The sequence below is a fragment of the Elephantulus edwardii genome, unplaced genomic scaffold (genome assembly GCF_000299155.1).
Source record: "Elephantulus edwardii isolate Elephantulus edwardi_28Jun2011 unplaced genomic scaffold, EleEdw1.0 scaffold00298, whole genome shotgun sequence".
Lineage (NCBI taxonomy): Eukaryota > Metazoa > Chordata > Mammalia > Macroscelidea > Macroscelididae > Elephantulus > Elephantulus edwardii.
In genome coordinates this window covers 1,800,977-1,816,773 of record NW_006400048.1, presented here as the reverse complement: position 1 = coordinate 1,816,773, position 15,797 = coordinate 1,800,977, and the positions used below count along the sequence as shown (strand labels likewise).

Here is a 15,797-nt window from a genome sequence, read left to right as displayed (position 1 = left end):
GACTTCAATGCCGTAAACATATTTCATCCAGTTTTTCTCAGTCTTACCCCCACCCCAATGCCAGCCTCATTCTACAACAGTGGCACCATATAGCATTTGATTTCTTTAACTGCTGCTTCCACAGCTATCTCCTATAAGTCCAAGTAAGATAAAATCACTGACAACTTCAATCCTTTCTCAATCCATCATGATCAGTCCAGTGGTGAGGATTTTTGTTTTCTTGATGTTATGGTATAATCTTCACTGAAATCTGTAGTCTATGATGTTCTTCAGTAAATACTTCAAGTCCTCTTCACTCTTAGCAACCAAAGTACTATGACCTGCATCACAGAGGTGATTTATCATTCTTCCTCCAGTTCAGATACCACATTCTACCTCATATAGTCCAGCTTTTCAAATTATTAGCTTGGCACACAGATGAACAGGCAAGGTGAAAGGACATTCCCTGACACACACCTTTCCTGATGCTAAACCATGCAGTAGTAGCTCCTTGCTCTATTTGAATGAGTCCACCTTGTTTCACGCACAAGTTCCACAGATATATCAAGGGTTCTGAGATCCCCATTCTTCTCAATGTTATCTATAATTTATTATGCTCCATTCAGGCAAATGTCTTTGCATATCAATAAAACACAAGCAAACATCTTTCTACTATTCTCTATTTTCAGTCAAGATCCATCTGATATCAACAGTGATATCCCTTGTTCCACAGCCTCTTCTGAATTCAGCTTGAACTTCTGGGGGTTTCCTATTAATGTACTGCTCCAGGTGGGTTGTTTGTTTTTTTGGGTTTTTTCCCCCCACAATCTTCAATGAGATTTTACTTGTGTGTGATAAGTTACATATCATTAGGGCCAGACAAGTTATAAGAACCAGAATTTAGAAGCAGCTTAAATATATAAGGAGTAGAGTTTCATTAATTAAATTTGGTAGTTACATATGACAAACTTTTAAGCAGTTATTTCTTTCTTTCTTCTTCTTTTTTTTTTAATTTTTATTGTAAAAACATGTATGGGGATCCAAGGCAGTAAGGGGTGGGAGCAGAAGGATGAAGATCGGTTGGGATGAAATCACAGGGTTGCACAATTTGGTGGGTGGATGGAGTGGGTAAAGGAAATGAGAAAAATCCAGCAGGATCAGGAAAGACATGGTAATAGTGGGCATAGCCCAGTGGTGATTAGTGTGTTTTTTTTTATAAAAAAGACTGTATTTTTCATTTGTGGGTTTCCCATTTGGGAATAGGGTTGCAGAACCTGTGGGTGCTTCATGCTAAACAGGGGCGCTGAGATGAAGGGCAAGGGGAGCCCACTTTAACACTTTACTGGTGGTCTTGATTTGAAGCTATATGCTTTCTTATTCAGAAGATATTTTCATGACGTTTTCTGCCCTCTGGACTGCAAGGTGTTTGCGTGAGTAAGTCCAGTGGGAGTGGCTGGCTGAACTTTGAGGCTCCATCCACTTTAGCTGGAAGTTACATTTCCTCCATCACTTCTTTAGCTTGAAGTTACATTTCCTTTTTGTCTCTGAAACCAGGCTTGGGGTTCAGGTTCTGGAACAAGACTCAGTGTTCAGGTTACCTACAGTAAAGGGAGAAAACCTAGAGAGAACAAATTTGGGAGTTAAAAAAAAAAAGGAAAGGATGTGGAAGCTACTTGTACTAGAGGAGTAGAAGGAGGAAGGTGGCTAAGACAAAGTTGCTCATACCTACCAAACTACTCTCCCTCAGGGGCTGAGGGCTCTCCTCTAACAGGTGGCTTTCCCCAGGGCCCAGGGGCTAGGCAGCAATCTTCAGCGGCTAGGAGGGTCTACCCAGGGCCCAAGCAGCTCTCCCCAGCCAAGTGGATCTCCCCAGAGGCCAGGTAGCACTCCCCAGGGTCCAGGAGGCTCTCCCCTGCCATGTGGATCTCCCCAGTGCCTGGGTAGCTCTCCCCAGAGCTGGATGGCCCTCCCCACACCCCACAAATCTCTTCTGAAGCCTGGACCTTACACCCTACTGGGGACAGCACTTCTGGATCTAGTGCCATCATCACTGCCCATTTTTCTCTCAGCCAAGTGATTTAATTGTAACTCAAAGTAGGTATTATTACTTTCCTCTTCCACAAATGGAAAAGGGGCTTCCAGAGTGGTGAAAAGACTCACTCAAGGCTAAAAAGATAATCAAGGCAGTAGAACAAGGACGCAATCCAAGGTTGTCTGAAAGCAGGCTGTGAGAGCATGCTCCTTGAGACACTCAGGTCGGCCGTCTTTCGTCTTCCTCTTGTTCGCAGGTTCTCTGGCTGTGGCAGGCCAGCAAACACCATTATGACCTCAAAGTCCTCTTCTAGGGTAAAGGACTGGAATACCAGCTGGATCCTATGCTAGTCCTCTGCAGTGATGGTCCATGTGCAGTTAGGATAGTTGCAGTAGCCATATGGGAACCTTGGGCTCTCAGCTATCCCACTGGTACCCTGTAGTTGGAATATGCAGTTTTGACCTTGATGCAAGCCATGGTCTTTTCAATCATGCTTGGAAAGATGGAGAGTCAGTAAAGGAGAGGAAGACTCTCAATGAGATAGCCTGACACAGTGACTTCAGCAATGGGCTCATGTGTGGTGGAGATTATGAAGATGGTACATTATAAGGCAAAGTTCACATCAGCTGTTCACAGGGTCACTATGAGCTGTACTCAACTTGATGGCACCTTGATGGTATATTGGTGCTCCTGATGCTGGACAGCAGGGGCAGCAGCTGGGCAGTCTCCATGCAGTGGGGCAGTGGGGTCTCCAGATGGTGTAGCAGTGGTCTAGCACTCTGGGTGGTACTGTGCTCTAAAACTACAGCCTCTCAACCTGGCACGCAGTGGTCCTGTTGCTGGCCAGGGTGTGAGTGTGTCTGGCTGGGCCACAGCCTTTAGTAGACACAGGGCTTCGGTGGCTGGAAAATGCTCCTGGGCCAGCCTTGCCATACGAGCTTTGGTTCTTGCAGTAGAGAGGAGACAAGGCCCCCCAATGAGCCAGTCCCCTACGAGAGGCACGGGTCCCACCTAAACAGCCAATTCTAATGATAAAACATTCTGGAATACATTGGAATTTTTAATATATAAGACTAGAACTTAAATTTTTTTCCTATGGCTTCTGCAAATATGTCTAAAGTAAGCATGTATCTGGACATGGACCAAAGCAAGGACAAAGGGTCAGGGTAAAGAGCAGTGGTATGAGGCTGGGCTCACATTCTCCCTGAATGTCCCAGGCTTAGTTATTTTGGTTTTATGAGAAGAAAAACAGAAAACTGCACTAATGGGCTTAGTTCAATTCCTAAGTGTTTATTGGTTTGCTTTGCTTATAAAAATAACTAGGAAATTTAAAAAAAAAAAAAAAACAGAAAAAAAATAACTAGGAAATTAATCATAGGACATTTCACAAGATAAAACACTCATGGTACTAAATTGTACTGATACTTTGCCAAGGTCACTGAGTGTAACTGAACTAACCTCTGAGCCCTTTAAGAACACACTTATAAAAGTTTTTCATTATTGACTTGTATATATAACTGCACATTACAAAAAGAATTTACAATAGTTTTAAGTAAGGTCTGTTGATAGATAAGTGACTTCCTGTTCATAACTGCCACATATACCTTTCTTGTTTACTCTGTATTATAGGTCCACAGGTTAATACTTCTCTGGCTTCCTGGAGTACTGCTGAGACTTATAAAGGAAAATTTATTTTTTCTAAAGGTGATGACTCCTAGGAGGAGATGCACTGTTCTCACAGGCCCTGCATACACCAGATATTTCATGATTTATAATCGGAAAGGAGCGTGGACACCATGTTGAACTCTGCCTTGGGATCTCAGGTTCTAACACTCTGGCCCAGATTCTGAGTTTCACTTACAGGTCATAGGAGAACTTCCTTTCCAGGTTGGTCTGGTTCTTCTGAAACTGGAGAATATCCTGCTGCAGCTTAGCATAATTCTTCTGCAAGGCCTTTAGCTGGTCTGGGGAAAAGGAGGACAAGAAATTGAACAGGTCGCCAAGGCACCCCTCATCTACCAAAACAGAACCATGGCTTAATAGACAAACAACCAAGCTCCTTGCTATGGAGCAGACTCTGAGTCATCACAGTCCATGAGTCACAGGACCTTCCTGGCTGTAATTATGGAGAGGAATTACCAGCCTTTTAGATCAGAGTTGAGTGCAGCAGACACGTTTAGCCCAAACACTAGAACACAAAGGTGAACAAGGAGCAGGGAGAAGATGTGAACACAATCTCTGCCTGAGAATCCAGCCACAAAATGTGCTACAAGACTTTCCAGCCTTTAGGAATCTGCTTCTTGATTCATTTCCACACATCCGTGGGTTCTGCTTTTAAATCTACTTCTTGATCTCCCAACCCTTAAGTGCACCAGAATGTTCTTCTAGCTTGTTTCTTAAAGAAATGAGCAATTCCAAAGGTCGCAAAAGTTGAGGTGTCCTTGCCCCTGGCAGGTTTCCAGAAATGGGAAACCAATATATTTCAGAATGCTTTATCATTAGAAATGATTACTTAGAAGTCAGTCATATATAAATGTCATTCATTATGCTTTAGTCCATGAATATCTATGTTGCTTCTAACTTCTGGTTCTTGTAACCTGCCACTAGCACTGAGCTGACACTCGCTCAGAAAAGCAAAAACCAGGTCAAATGCTGCTTCATGTCAGGCCAGCAGCCAGCAGCCAGTAGCCAGAATTTTTCTGTCACCATTTGTCCACAGGCAGGTTTCTCTGAATCTCTGCGTTCAACTAAAGTCACCAGCCTCATATCTGGGAGGCATCATGATTTCTTAGAGGAAATTCACCAGCCCATTCACCTCGCCCTCATAACTTGACTTCTAAAATACTGCAGAAAGTATCTGGTAAACAAAGAGTCAAGCTAAGTACAGAGGAAGAGAAACTTCAAAGAGAAAGGTGGTGGGGACAGATCTAGCACCAGGACCCCAGATACTCTCCTGCATAGACATCATCACCCAGAGTCCACTCTGAGAACCCAAGGCCTACCAGACTCTCAGGGAGAAAAAAAAATGGAATAAAATTAAGGGTCCCATGATCTACTAACACATACAACAAGAAAGACTAAGCTCAAAATCATGCTGACAACAGCCAAGGATGAGAGCAACTCAAGGGATAAATCCATAAACAAAAGGTGGTATATCCATAAAATAGTACCCAGTCATAAAGGAAAATGAAATCCCAGTACTTCTTACAATTTTAATGAACATTGAAAACATCATGCTTAATCAGATACACATGGACTTATATTGTATGAATCTACTCATGAAATACCTATTGGCAATTACAGAGACAAGAAGATTGTGAGTGTCTAGAGTAAGAAGGAATGGGAGGTACTGCTGGATGGGTGTTGTGCTTCTGTTTGGGATGATAGGAAACTTGGAAATAGACACTGGTGATGGTAACAGAGGGACCCCTGGCAGTGAATGTGCAAGCAGACGCAGTGCTAACTCAGTACTGGGGCCTTGAATCTATAGGCAGCCAAGCGAGAAAGACTGACATGTTCCTCCAGTGTAATTAACAGGCCCAGAAACCCAATGAAGGAGAAGTTACGAGTCAGTTCCAATTCTATCGCAACTAGTTTGAGTTTTTGATGGCAACAAAGCACGGGTGAATGTAATTCACAGAGTTGTACATTTTAAAAAAAAGGTTATAATGGCAAATTTTGTGTTACATATATTTCACCATACTAAAATTTAAAATAAATGCATTGCTGAAAGAAGCCAGTATCTAAAGGCCACAAAAGATACAGTTCAATTTGTAGGGTATCCTAAAAAAAAGAGAAAAAATATAGCAAAGGAGGGCTCAGGGCTTCCTGAAGCTGGGAGTGGAAAAGGGACGACACACACCGAGCACAGGAGGGGTTTTGGGGTGATGCAAGCATGGCTATCTTAATTGTTATGGTGGTTATGTGACGGCATGCACATGTTAGAAAGGACAAAAGGCCTCTCAAAAGACCCCTTGTTGGTGGAACTCTACCTTCACTCTGCGGCAAGATGCCAAAGTCTATGTGGTGTGGCCTGCCCAGAGTGCTTTCCAGTCATCATTGCCCCTGTGTCTGCTAAAGGCTGTGGCACAGCCCAGGCACACTCACACCCTGGCCAGCAACAGAACCACTGCCTGCCAGGTTGAGGGGCTTGCAGTTTTAGACCACAGTCCTACCCAGAGCACTAGACCACTACCCGGCCACCTGGAAACTGACCAGCTGCCACCCTTGCTGTTCAACAGCAGGAGCACCAATACCACAGGTATTTGGGTGAAATATTGCTATCAACCTATACTACGTGGGACCCTTTAAGCTCAAGAAGAAGCCAGACCAAGTAAACCTGGGCTGAGATGTGATTTCTAGAAGGAAACAGACTTCCTGTTTTGCCATTCAGGTACTTTGGGTGAAACACTGCTGTCTAGCTGCACTATATGGGACCAGGTCAAGCCCAACTGAGACATGGTTTCTGGAAGGGAACAGATTTCCTGTTCTGCCATTCAGGTATTGGGTGAAACACTGCTGTCAGGCCCTTGACACAGTGGGCCTCAGGCCAAGAAGGAAGCATAGATATATAGGTCCTTCATAAAACATTGCCATGCTCTGGGTCATTATATATTACATATTGTTACAAAAACCTAACATTTACTAAGAAAAGACTAACATAATGCCAAAAAAGCAGCAATCAGCCTCAGCCATCATGAAAAACAAAATAACCCTTCTCCTAAAAAAGCAGACCAAATGAATACTCCTGGTAGAGAGAACTATAAGAAATATTTTGCTGTGGAGTTATTTGAAAAGCTACAGAAGAAGATGTAAATGATGCAAGGAAAACTGGAAGTCATTAAGAGCGCAAATACCTCAGAGACAACAATCCAGAAGAAATATATTGATGAGGAGCAACTTGAACAGCTATGGAAGAAAATGCAAAAGATGGAAGAAAGAATTGATAGTATAAAGAGGTAAAAGAACTTAAAGAATTATCACAAGACAGAGAGGGTACAGCCAACACAGTACTGTAAATAACAAAAAAAAGCATGAAAATTCAATCCAGAATATTAAGATCCAAATGTCAGAAGTGTCTAACATGCTAGTAGGACAAAAAAGTAGCACCAAAGAGATGGGACAATTAGTGAGTTGAAAGTTAAGAGTCTCACTGTAAATATACTAGAAGAAAAATCAGAGCTAAAATGTAAAGAAAATGAAGTAAACATTAGAATCATGTGGGAGGACATCAAAAGAAACAACATAAGTAATGATTGACATTCCAGAACATGGAATGTTTCCAGAACAGGAAAGTCACTGAGAAGATTGTGGAAGTAGTACTAGAAGAAAACTTCCCAGGTATTTTAAAGAATGGGGAAATTCACATTCAAGAAGCAAGGTAAATATCAAATAGAATAGACCCAATAGAAAAACATCAAGATGTACCATAGTCAAACTCTCCAAATTAAAAGATAAGGATTAAAAGCAGTATGAGAAAAACAAAGAGTTATGTACAAAGGGGAAACAATTAGATTAAGTTCTGACTTCTCAGCAGAAACCAAGTGAGCAAGAAGACAATGGGATAGCGTATTCAGAAAGTTCAAAGAAAACAATTGCCAGCCAATCCTATACCTAGCAAAGCTCTTCATCAAATAGGAAAGAGAAATTAGATCCTTTGCAGGAAAGAAGGAACTTAAGGAATTTATGGAAATAAGACCAAAACCAAGAAATTTTAAGTCCAGTCTTTCACATGGAGACACCAAAGGAAAGTGGATGGATCATAGTAACCAGAAACAACAGAAAAAGAAACACAGCAAAATGGCCAATGGTAAAACCTGGCCTGACAATAATCACACTTAATGTGAATGGACTAAATGCACCAATCAAAAGAAAAAGAGTAGCAGAATAGATTGAAAAAAATAATAATAATAACAACCTAAAGCCCCTCAATATGTTGCCTACAAGAGACACATCTATAAAAAGAAGAGAAAGACTAAAAATGAAAGGCTAGGGAAAAATATATCAAGCAAATGGAAACCACTAAAAAAGCTGGAGTATTAATAGTAATCTCTGATAAAACAGACTTTAGCATGAAAATCACCATAAAAGATAAGGAAGGGCATTACATACTGATTAAGGCACAATAGATTAAGAAGGCATAACCTTAACTCACATTTATGCACCAAGTGATAGACTTGTAAAATACATAAAATAACAGAATTGAAGAAATACACAGAATCACAATAGTGGTAGGAGATTTCAACACAACACTATCACCAAAGGATTAGGTCAACTCAAGAGAAACTCAAAGATGCAGAAGATCTAAACTATACAATCAGCCAACTCCATGTTGTGGATGTATTCAGGGTACTGCACCCAACTAAAACTCAATTACCTTTTTCTCAAGTGCACATGGTACATTATCCAGAATCTGTTGAATCTAGGACACAAAGCAAGCCCCAACAAATTAAAAACAACAACTACAAAAAAACAAACAAACAAAAAACAAAAAAACACCACCAACCACACTGAAATAATACAAATTATCTTCTCAGACCACAATGCTGCAAAACTAGAAATTAACCACAGGAAGGTAAAGCTTACAAAACCACCCATGTGGAAACAAAATAACTCTCTGCTAGAACATGACTGGGTTCTAAAAAAAATAAAGAACAAGAGGGAAAAGTTCCTTGAAACAAATGAAAATACAACACACCAAACCTCTGGGATACAGTAAAGGCAGTCCTCAGGGTATAGTTTATAGCAATAGGTACACACATAAAAAAGGAAGAAAGAAGAAAAATCTATGACCTAACTCAACACTTTCATCAAATAGAAAAAAAACAACATTTTAATCCTATAACCTCTAGAAGAAAAGAAATTATAAGGACACAAGCTGAAATCAATGATATAGAATACAGAAAAACAACTGAAACCATCAATAAGACTAGGAGCTTGTTTTTCGAAAGGGTCAATAAAATCGACAAACCATTGGCAAACTTAACAAAAGGGGAAAAAAGAGAAGACACAGATAACTCAATTAGAAATCACAATAGAACCAGATGAAATGAAATTGATAATACCAGAATACTATGAAAAGCTAGGTACTCTGCTAAATTAGAAACCCTAGAGGAAATTCCTTGAAACCCTAGAGGAAATAGACAAATTCTTTGAAACTCATGCCTTACCCAGATTGACAAGGACTGCTATAGAACACTTGAACAGACCCATCACAAAAGAAGAAATTGAACAGGTCATAAAAAGACTTCCCCATTAGAAAAGTCCCAGACCAGATGGCTTCACACCTGAATTCTACCAAATATTCAGAGAAGATATATCACCAATTCTATTTAAAATATATCAGGTAAAGAAGAAATACTCTCCGAGACATTCTATGAAACAAACAACCCTATAATAATAATACCAAAATCAGGGATAGATATTACCAAGAAAGAACACTACAGACCATATCTCTCATGAATATAGATGCAAAAATCCTTAACAAAATCCTAGCCAACAGAATACAAAAGCATATAAAAAAAATTAATCATGACCAAGTGGGATTCATAGCAGATATGCAAAGATGGTTCAACATAAGAAAAACAATCAATGTAATTATACTAACAAAGCAAATAACAAGAACCGTATGATCTTAGCAACTGATACAGAAAAGACATTCGATAAACCCAACACTCCCTCCTGAAAAAGACACTCAGCAAAATTGGAATATAAGGGAATTTCTTCAATATAGTGAAAAGGATATATGCAAAACCAAGAAAGCCTAAAAACATTTTCTTTGTGAACAGGGACCAGACAAGGATACTCACTGTCACCACTTCTATACAACATTGTATTGGAAGTGCCTGCTAGGGCAATATGACAAAGAGAAGCAAATAAAAGACATTCAGATGAGCTAAGAGATGTTTAAGCTATCACTCTATGCAGATGATATGATAGTGTACACAAAACACCCCAAAGACTCAACAAAAATTCTTTTAGACCTAGTAGACCAATTTAGACACATCATTGTGGCAGGGCACAAGATCAATATCGAAAAATCAGCAGGATGCCTCTACAGAAAAGAAAACCAAGAAAATAACACCATTTACAACAGCCAACCACAAACTGAGATATACAGGAGTGAATCTAACTAGAGATACAAAAGACCTATACAAACAAAACTACAGAACATTTCTGGGAGACAAAATATAAAACCTAAAGAAATTTTAAAAAGTGCCATTCATGGCTAGGAAGACTCAATATTGTGAAAAAGCAAAAGCAGTCTACATGTTCAACACAATCCCAATCCAGACACCAAATTCATATTTCAAGGAGATTGAAAGAAAAATTCTCAAATTTATTTGCAGAGGAAAGAGACCCCAAATAAGCAAAGAAGCACTTTTGAAAAACAAAAATTAAGTGGGAGGCATAGCACTCCCTGACCTCAAAACCTACTACACAGCAGTAGTAACTAAAACAGCATGGTGCTGGTACAATGACAGACACACAGACCAATGGAACAGAACTGAGAACTCAGAAATGGATCCAGCTATCTACAGTCAATTGATATTCAACAAGGAAATAAAACCTATCAAATGGGAAAATGAAGATATCCTCAAAAAATGGTGTTGGCAAAACTGCAGATAGCTTCCACATCTCACACCATACACAAAAATCAACTCAAGGTGGATCAGAGACCTGGGAATAAAGCCCCAAACCATAAAATTCATCAGAGACAAACTGGGATCAAACTTAAGATTGCCTAGTCTATGATACATAGAGACTGCCAAATATAGCCAGAAATGCACAATGTGGAGAGGATAAAATTGATGACTGGGAACTTCTAACGATTAAATTCCTGTGCGCATTAAAAATTTTCGCCAACAGAGTGAAAAGAAAGCCTACTGATTGGTTAAAAAAATGGCAATATCATTTCAGATAAGGGTCTCATATTAAAAGTTTACAGAATCCTAGAGGGCCTCCACAGGAAAAAAAAAAGTATTAACACAATTACAAAATGGGCAAAAGACATGGAAAGAATTTTCACAGAGGAAGATATTTGGATGGCCAATAGACACATGAAGAAATGCTCAAAATCACTGGCAATAAGAGAGATGCAAATCAAAACCACAATGGAATTACATCTCACCCCAGTAGCAGTGACAAAGTTTAACAGGACAGCAAGTGATATTTTGGAGAGGATGCGGAGAGATAAGAACTCTTACACACTGTTGGTGGGATTGTAAAATGGTACAACCACTCCGGAAGGCAGTTTGGCATTTCTTCAAAAAACTGAACATAGAAATTCCATATGCCCCTGCAACAGCTTGGAATATACCCTGAGAAAATGAGAGCTGAGGCACAAACAGAGACTTGTCCCCTAATGATCATAGCAGTGTTATTCACCATGACAAGAACATGGAGACAGCCCATGTCCAACCATAATAGAATGGATTAAGAAATTATGGTACAATCACACAATAGAATACTACTACTCAGCACGCAGGAGTAACGATTTTGTAAATTACAACCTAACTTGAGAGGGACTGGAGAGCATTATGCTAAGTGAACTAATTAGTTCCTTAAGGACCATTATTGTAGAAATAGATGACATGTATGAAGATCTAAGGTGGGGAAGGTGGGAGCAGAGTCATGAGAATGGGCGAGGGGAGGGTAATCATAGGGTCATACAATTTGATGAGTGAACGAAGGGGTCGATTAAGGAAATGGAAAAGATCTGGGGTGAAAAACAATGTATACAAATTTTTTAAGGGAACCAATATGAAAATAAAAATTTTACATTAAAAAAAAAAAAAGGAATGGACAGAACTGAATACTACCAAGGGTAGGCTTTACTTTTCATGAATTATAAGTCAGTAAGCCTAGCTTTTTAGAAAAAGCGTCTAATTCTTCTTGACTGCTGCTCTTCTGAAAAACCTTCTTTGGGGAGCAGGGCTGCTGGTGAAAAGTTGTCCCCATCCTGTTTTTTCCTCTTATGTGTTCATACAAAAGGAGGAACACATATGACCCAACTATTCCACTGCTTGGAATATACTCCAAGAAAATGAGAACTGGGGCACAAATGGAGACTTGTACCAATATTCGTAGCAGCATTATTCACTGTTGCAAGAACATGGAAACAGCCCTAATGTCCACCCACAATCAAATGGATTGAGAAATCATGGTACATACTATGCAGCATGGGGTAGCAAAGATTTTGTAAATCACTATGTAGTTTGAGAGGGACTAGAGCATTATACTATGTGAATTAACTTAGTCCCATAAGGACAAATACTGTATAAGATCATTATTGTAGAAATAAATAACTAGTAAAATGTGTATGAGGATTTAAGGGGGAGAGAACACAGGGGTGAGGATGGATGGGGCAGAGGTAATCATAGGGTTACACAATTTGATGGGTGGAAGGAAGGCTGAGTTAAAGAAACGGCAAAGAGGTGTGGAAAAACAATGTATACAAACTTTGTAAGTAAACCAATATAAAACGTAATAAGTTTATATTAAAAAATGTAATTTGCTTTAAAAAAAAAAGGAGGAACATGTGGCTGCATCTCAAAAGCAACCAAGTAGGGCGAGAGAAGCCCACAAAATGCAAATTAACCTACTGTGCAAAGAGGCACGAGGAAACTGGGCATGACAGATGGGTGCATACTATTGATTTGGGGTAGTTTTTTCGGGTGTACAAATGTGTCAAAACTTGTCAAATACCTGTAGTTTACTGTATATCAATTACATGTCTAATCAAAGCTGCTTAAAGACATATGCACAGGCAGGTGACAGACAGCGTCCTCTTCTTGGTGAAGAACCAGCACATCAGGGACTACACTTGCTCTGTCAAGCCTCACAGGTAAGTAGTGCAAGGAACTATGTTTAACTCCCCCATTTCCCCAAAGCCAGTTTGACAAAAATGACATTTTGTCTTATAAAAACTGTTAGTATTCTTAGAAACAGAGTCAGAACTAGAATTTTGTAACACATTTAATTAATTGTAACAGTTAACTATAATTTTGGCAAAATATTTTCACTTACATAATATATATTTAGAATATTATTTCAACATACATGACTGTAAAAAATTATTGACATTTTTTGTTTTCTTCATGCTAAGCCATCTGCCATCAACTGTGACTAATGATGAGCCCATCTGCTGAGGTCCAACTACACATGTGCAAAGATTCCACAGCTGTGAGCTTTCAAAGGGTAACCCAGCTAAATAGTGTGTGTGTGTGTGTGTGTGTGTGTGTGTGTTTATATAAAGTGTATCTGCATATCTTCATGTGAAAATACATACACATACTCTCTATAGACACACAGATGAGGGCAGTACTAGATTGTTGTTGTTGTGTGACTTTGAATCAAAATCAACTCACAGTGGCCCTTACAGCAAGTTTTCAGAGGCTGAAAAACTGCATGGGAGGAGATGAGCCATTTTCTCCCACAGAGGCACTGGCAGATTTGAACCAACTGCCTTTGGATTGGCAGCCTAACTGCTCACTCAGCAGGTCACCAGAGCTCTTTAGTTCAGCAGCAGAATCCTCAACTTTCATGCGCAAGACCAGGAATCCATTCCTGGCCAAAGCACCACACATGTTATCTGTCAGGGGAGGCTTACATGCCGCTGTGATGCTGACAGGTCTCCATGGAGTTTCCTAAGAAGGACTAAGAATAAAGTTCAATTTGCTTTCAAAATTCAGTCAGTAGTCATCTTATGGATTACAACAGCCCTGTCTAATCAATGGGGTGGCACAAGAGCAGGCAGGGTTCACTTCACTGATAATCGGGTCTTTGTGAGTCAAGGGCCCATATGACAGCAGCTAAACATTTATATATAAACTATTCCTTTATACACAGTATCTATCTCTACGTCTCTCTATAGATCTATAGCTATTGATATTTATTTATTTATTTATAAGGGATCTTTGGTAGCTTAGTGGTAAGAAGTCGGGGTGCCAATCCAGGGGCATGAAGTTTGAATCCTTAAGCTGTTCTGCAGGAGAATTATGGGCACTCTATTTCTATTTACCACCTTTGAAAATTTACTGGAAGGTTATCTGTGAGTCAGTTCCAATTTGATGGTACCCAACAACCATTTATTTTATAAAGTTACATGTATGTATGTATATGTGTGTGTGTGTCTGTGTGTGTAATGTGTTTAGAGAGAGAGCACATGTGCACGTGAGTGTGCACTGATAACATAGTCGCACTAACACAAAGATGGTGTGACTCTGGTCGCTTAAATCCACCAGTGACTCTGTTGGAGAAAGATAAGCAATCTCCTTTTGTGCAATTTATAGCCTCTGAAAACCTGCTGGAGGGTCGAGTCAGGATCAACTCCTTACTCACTAGACCACCAGAGCGCAAGCGCGCGCGCGCACACACACACACACACACACACACACACACACACACACACTATATACTCATTTACATTTATTGCATTATATACAAATATCTTTCTCAGTTTATGCATAATGGGTCTGAGTCTGAATTTATATTTGTTCAATATAACTTTTTAAAAATTTATTTATTTATTTTTATTTCAATGAACATCTACAGAGATTTTGGAATTCCATTCATTCATTGTTGCACTTTTCTCCCCGCCCACCAAAAACAAACAAACACCATTAAAGAAATTTATGCTGAAACAAGAAAATAAGGCTAGATCAATTCCTCATGTTCCCATCATCAGATTCTGAGCATGGGGTCTCCCAAGCCTGGGTGAGCAGGAAGACACCACCCAGGCAGGTATGTGGAGTGCAGGGGCTTACCTTGCAATGTCCCAATGAGCTTCTCCCTGGTGGTGATGTTGTTCACCAAAACTGCCTGCAAGGAAGACACACACATGAAACCCTTCCACTAGCAACAGCAGCAAACCTGCGAAAAGGCACTGTTAGAGGGAAGTGGGAAAACATGACTTCTTCCTGGAAGGAGTGGCCCTCCCCACCTGGAAGCTAGGCAATCATTTTCAGAGGAGGGGGCATCTGAGAGACATGCTTTCCAAGCAAGGGACAAAACACAGATGCTGCCTCCTCCAAGAAAGGACCAAGTTGGCCTGGCTTCTCCTCACGTACCCCTGTCCCACCCTCAGACTGCCTCTCAAAGAGGGTCCCATAGCAAACTCCACAGGAACCTGAGGGTTTTAGGCAGAAATCAAACTCTGAACCCAGGCTAGCTAAAGGGGAGAAAGTGCAGGATTACAGAGGCCACACCACTAGTGAAATCCTTCTGGCCTTGTCTCTCCTCCCCACAGTCTGCTAGTTTGAAGGATGTTAGTGGTGTAGACTAAATTGTGTCCCCAAAAAAGAGTTGGTAGCTCTGGACATGGCCTTCTTTTAAAATAGCATCTTTGAAAATGTTATCAAGCAGCACAGGAAGGCAAAGTAAAGTATTATAATGAAATGTGCAAAGAACTGGAGTCCAAAAATCAAAAGGGTCGTATTTGCTTAGCATTTCTTAAGCTGAAGGAACTAAAGAACAAATTCAAGCTTTGGGTTGCAATATTTAAGAATGCTATGGGTAGAATACTGAATGATCAGGAAGAATGAAAAGAAGATGTAAGGAGTATACAGAGTCACTGTACCAAAAAGAATTGGCTGACACACAAAATGCAAATTAATGTACTGTGCAAAGAGGCACGAGGAAACTGGGCATGAGAGATGGGTGCATACTATTGATTTGGGGTAGTTTTTTCAGGTGTACAAATGTGTCAAAACTTGTCAAATACCTGTAGTTTACTGTATATCAATTACATGTCTAATCAAAGCTGCCTAAAGACATATGCACAGGC

The 15,797-nt window shown here is 40.1% G+C and overlaps 1 protein-coding gene across 1 annotated transcript in view; it reads right to left on the bottom strand.

The window, feature by feature from the left end:
• Window positions 1-15,797, bottom strand: part of GOLM1 (golgi membrane protein 1) — a 74,222-nt gene that overhangs the window by 24,812 nt on the left and 33,613 nt on the right. Inside the window, exons 3-4 of the mRNA XM_006900872.1 lie at window positions 14,779-14,833; window positions 3,873-3,975 (exon numbers count right to left, since the gene is read on the bottom strand). Coding sequence (XP_006900934.1) covers window positions 3,873-3,975; window positions 14,779-14,833 — 158 coding nt within the window. The remainder of the gene's footprint in view (window positions 1-3,872; window positions 3,976-14,778; window positions 14,834-15,797) is intronic.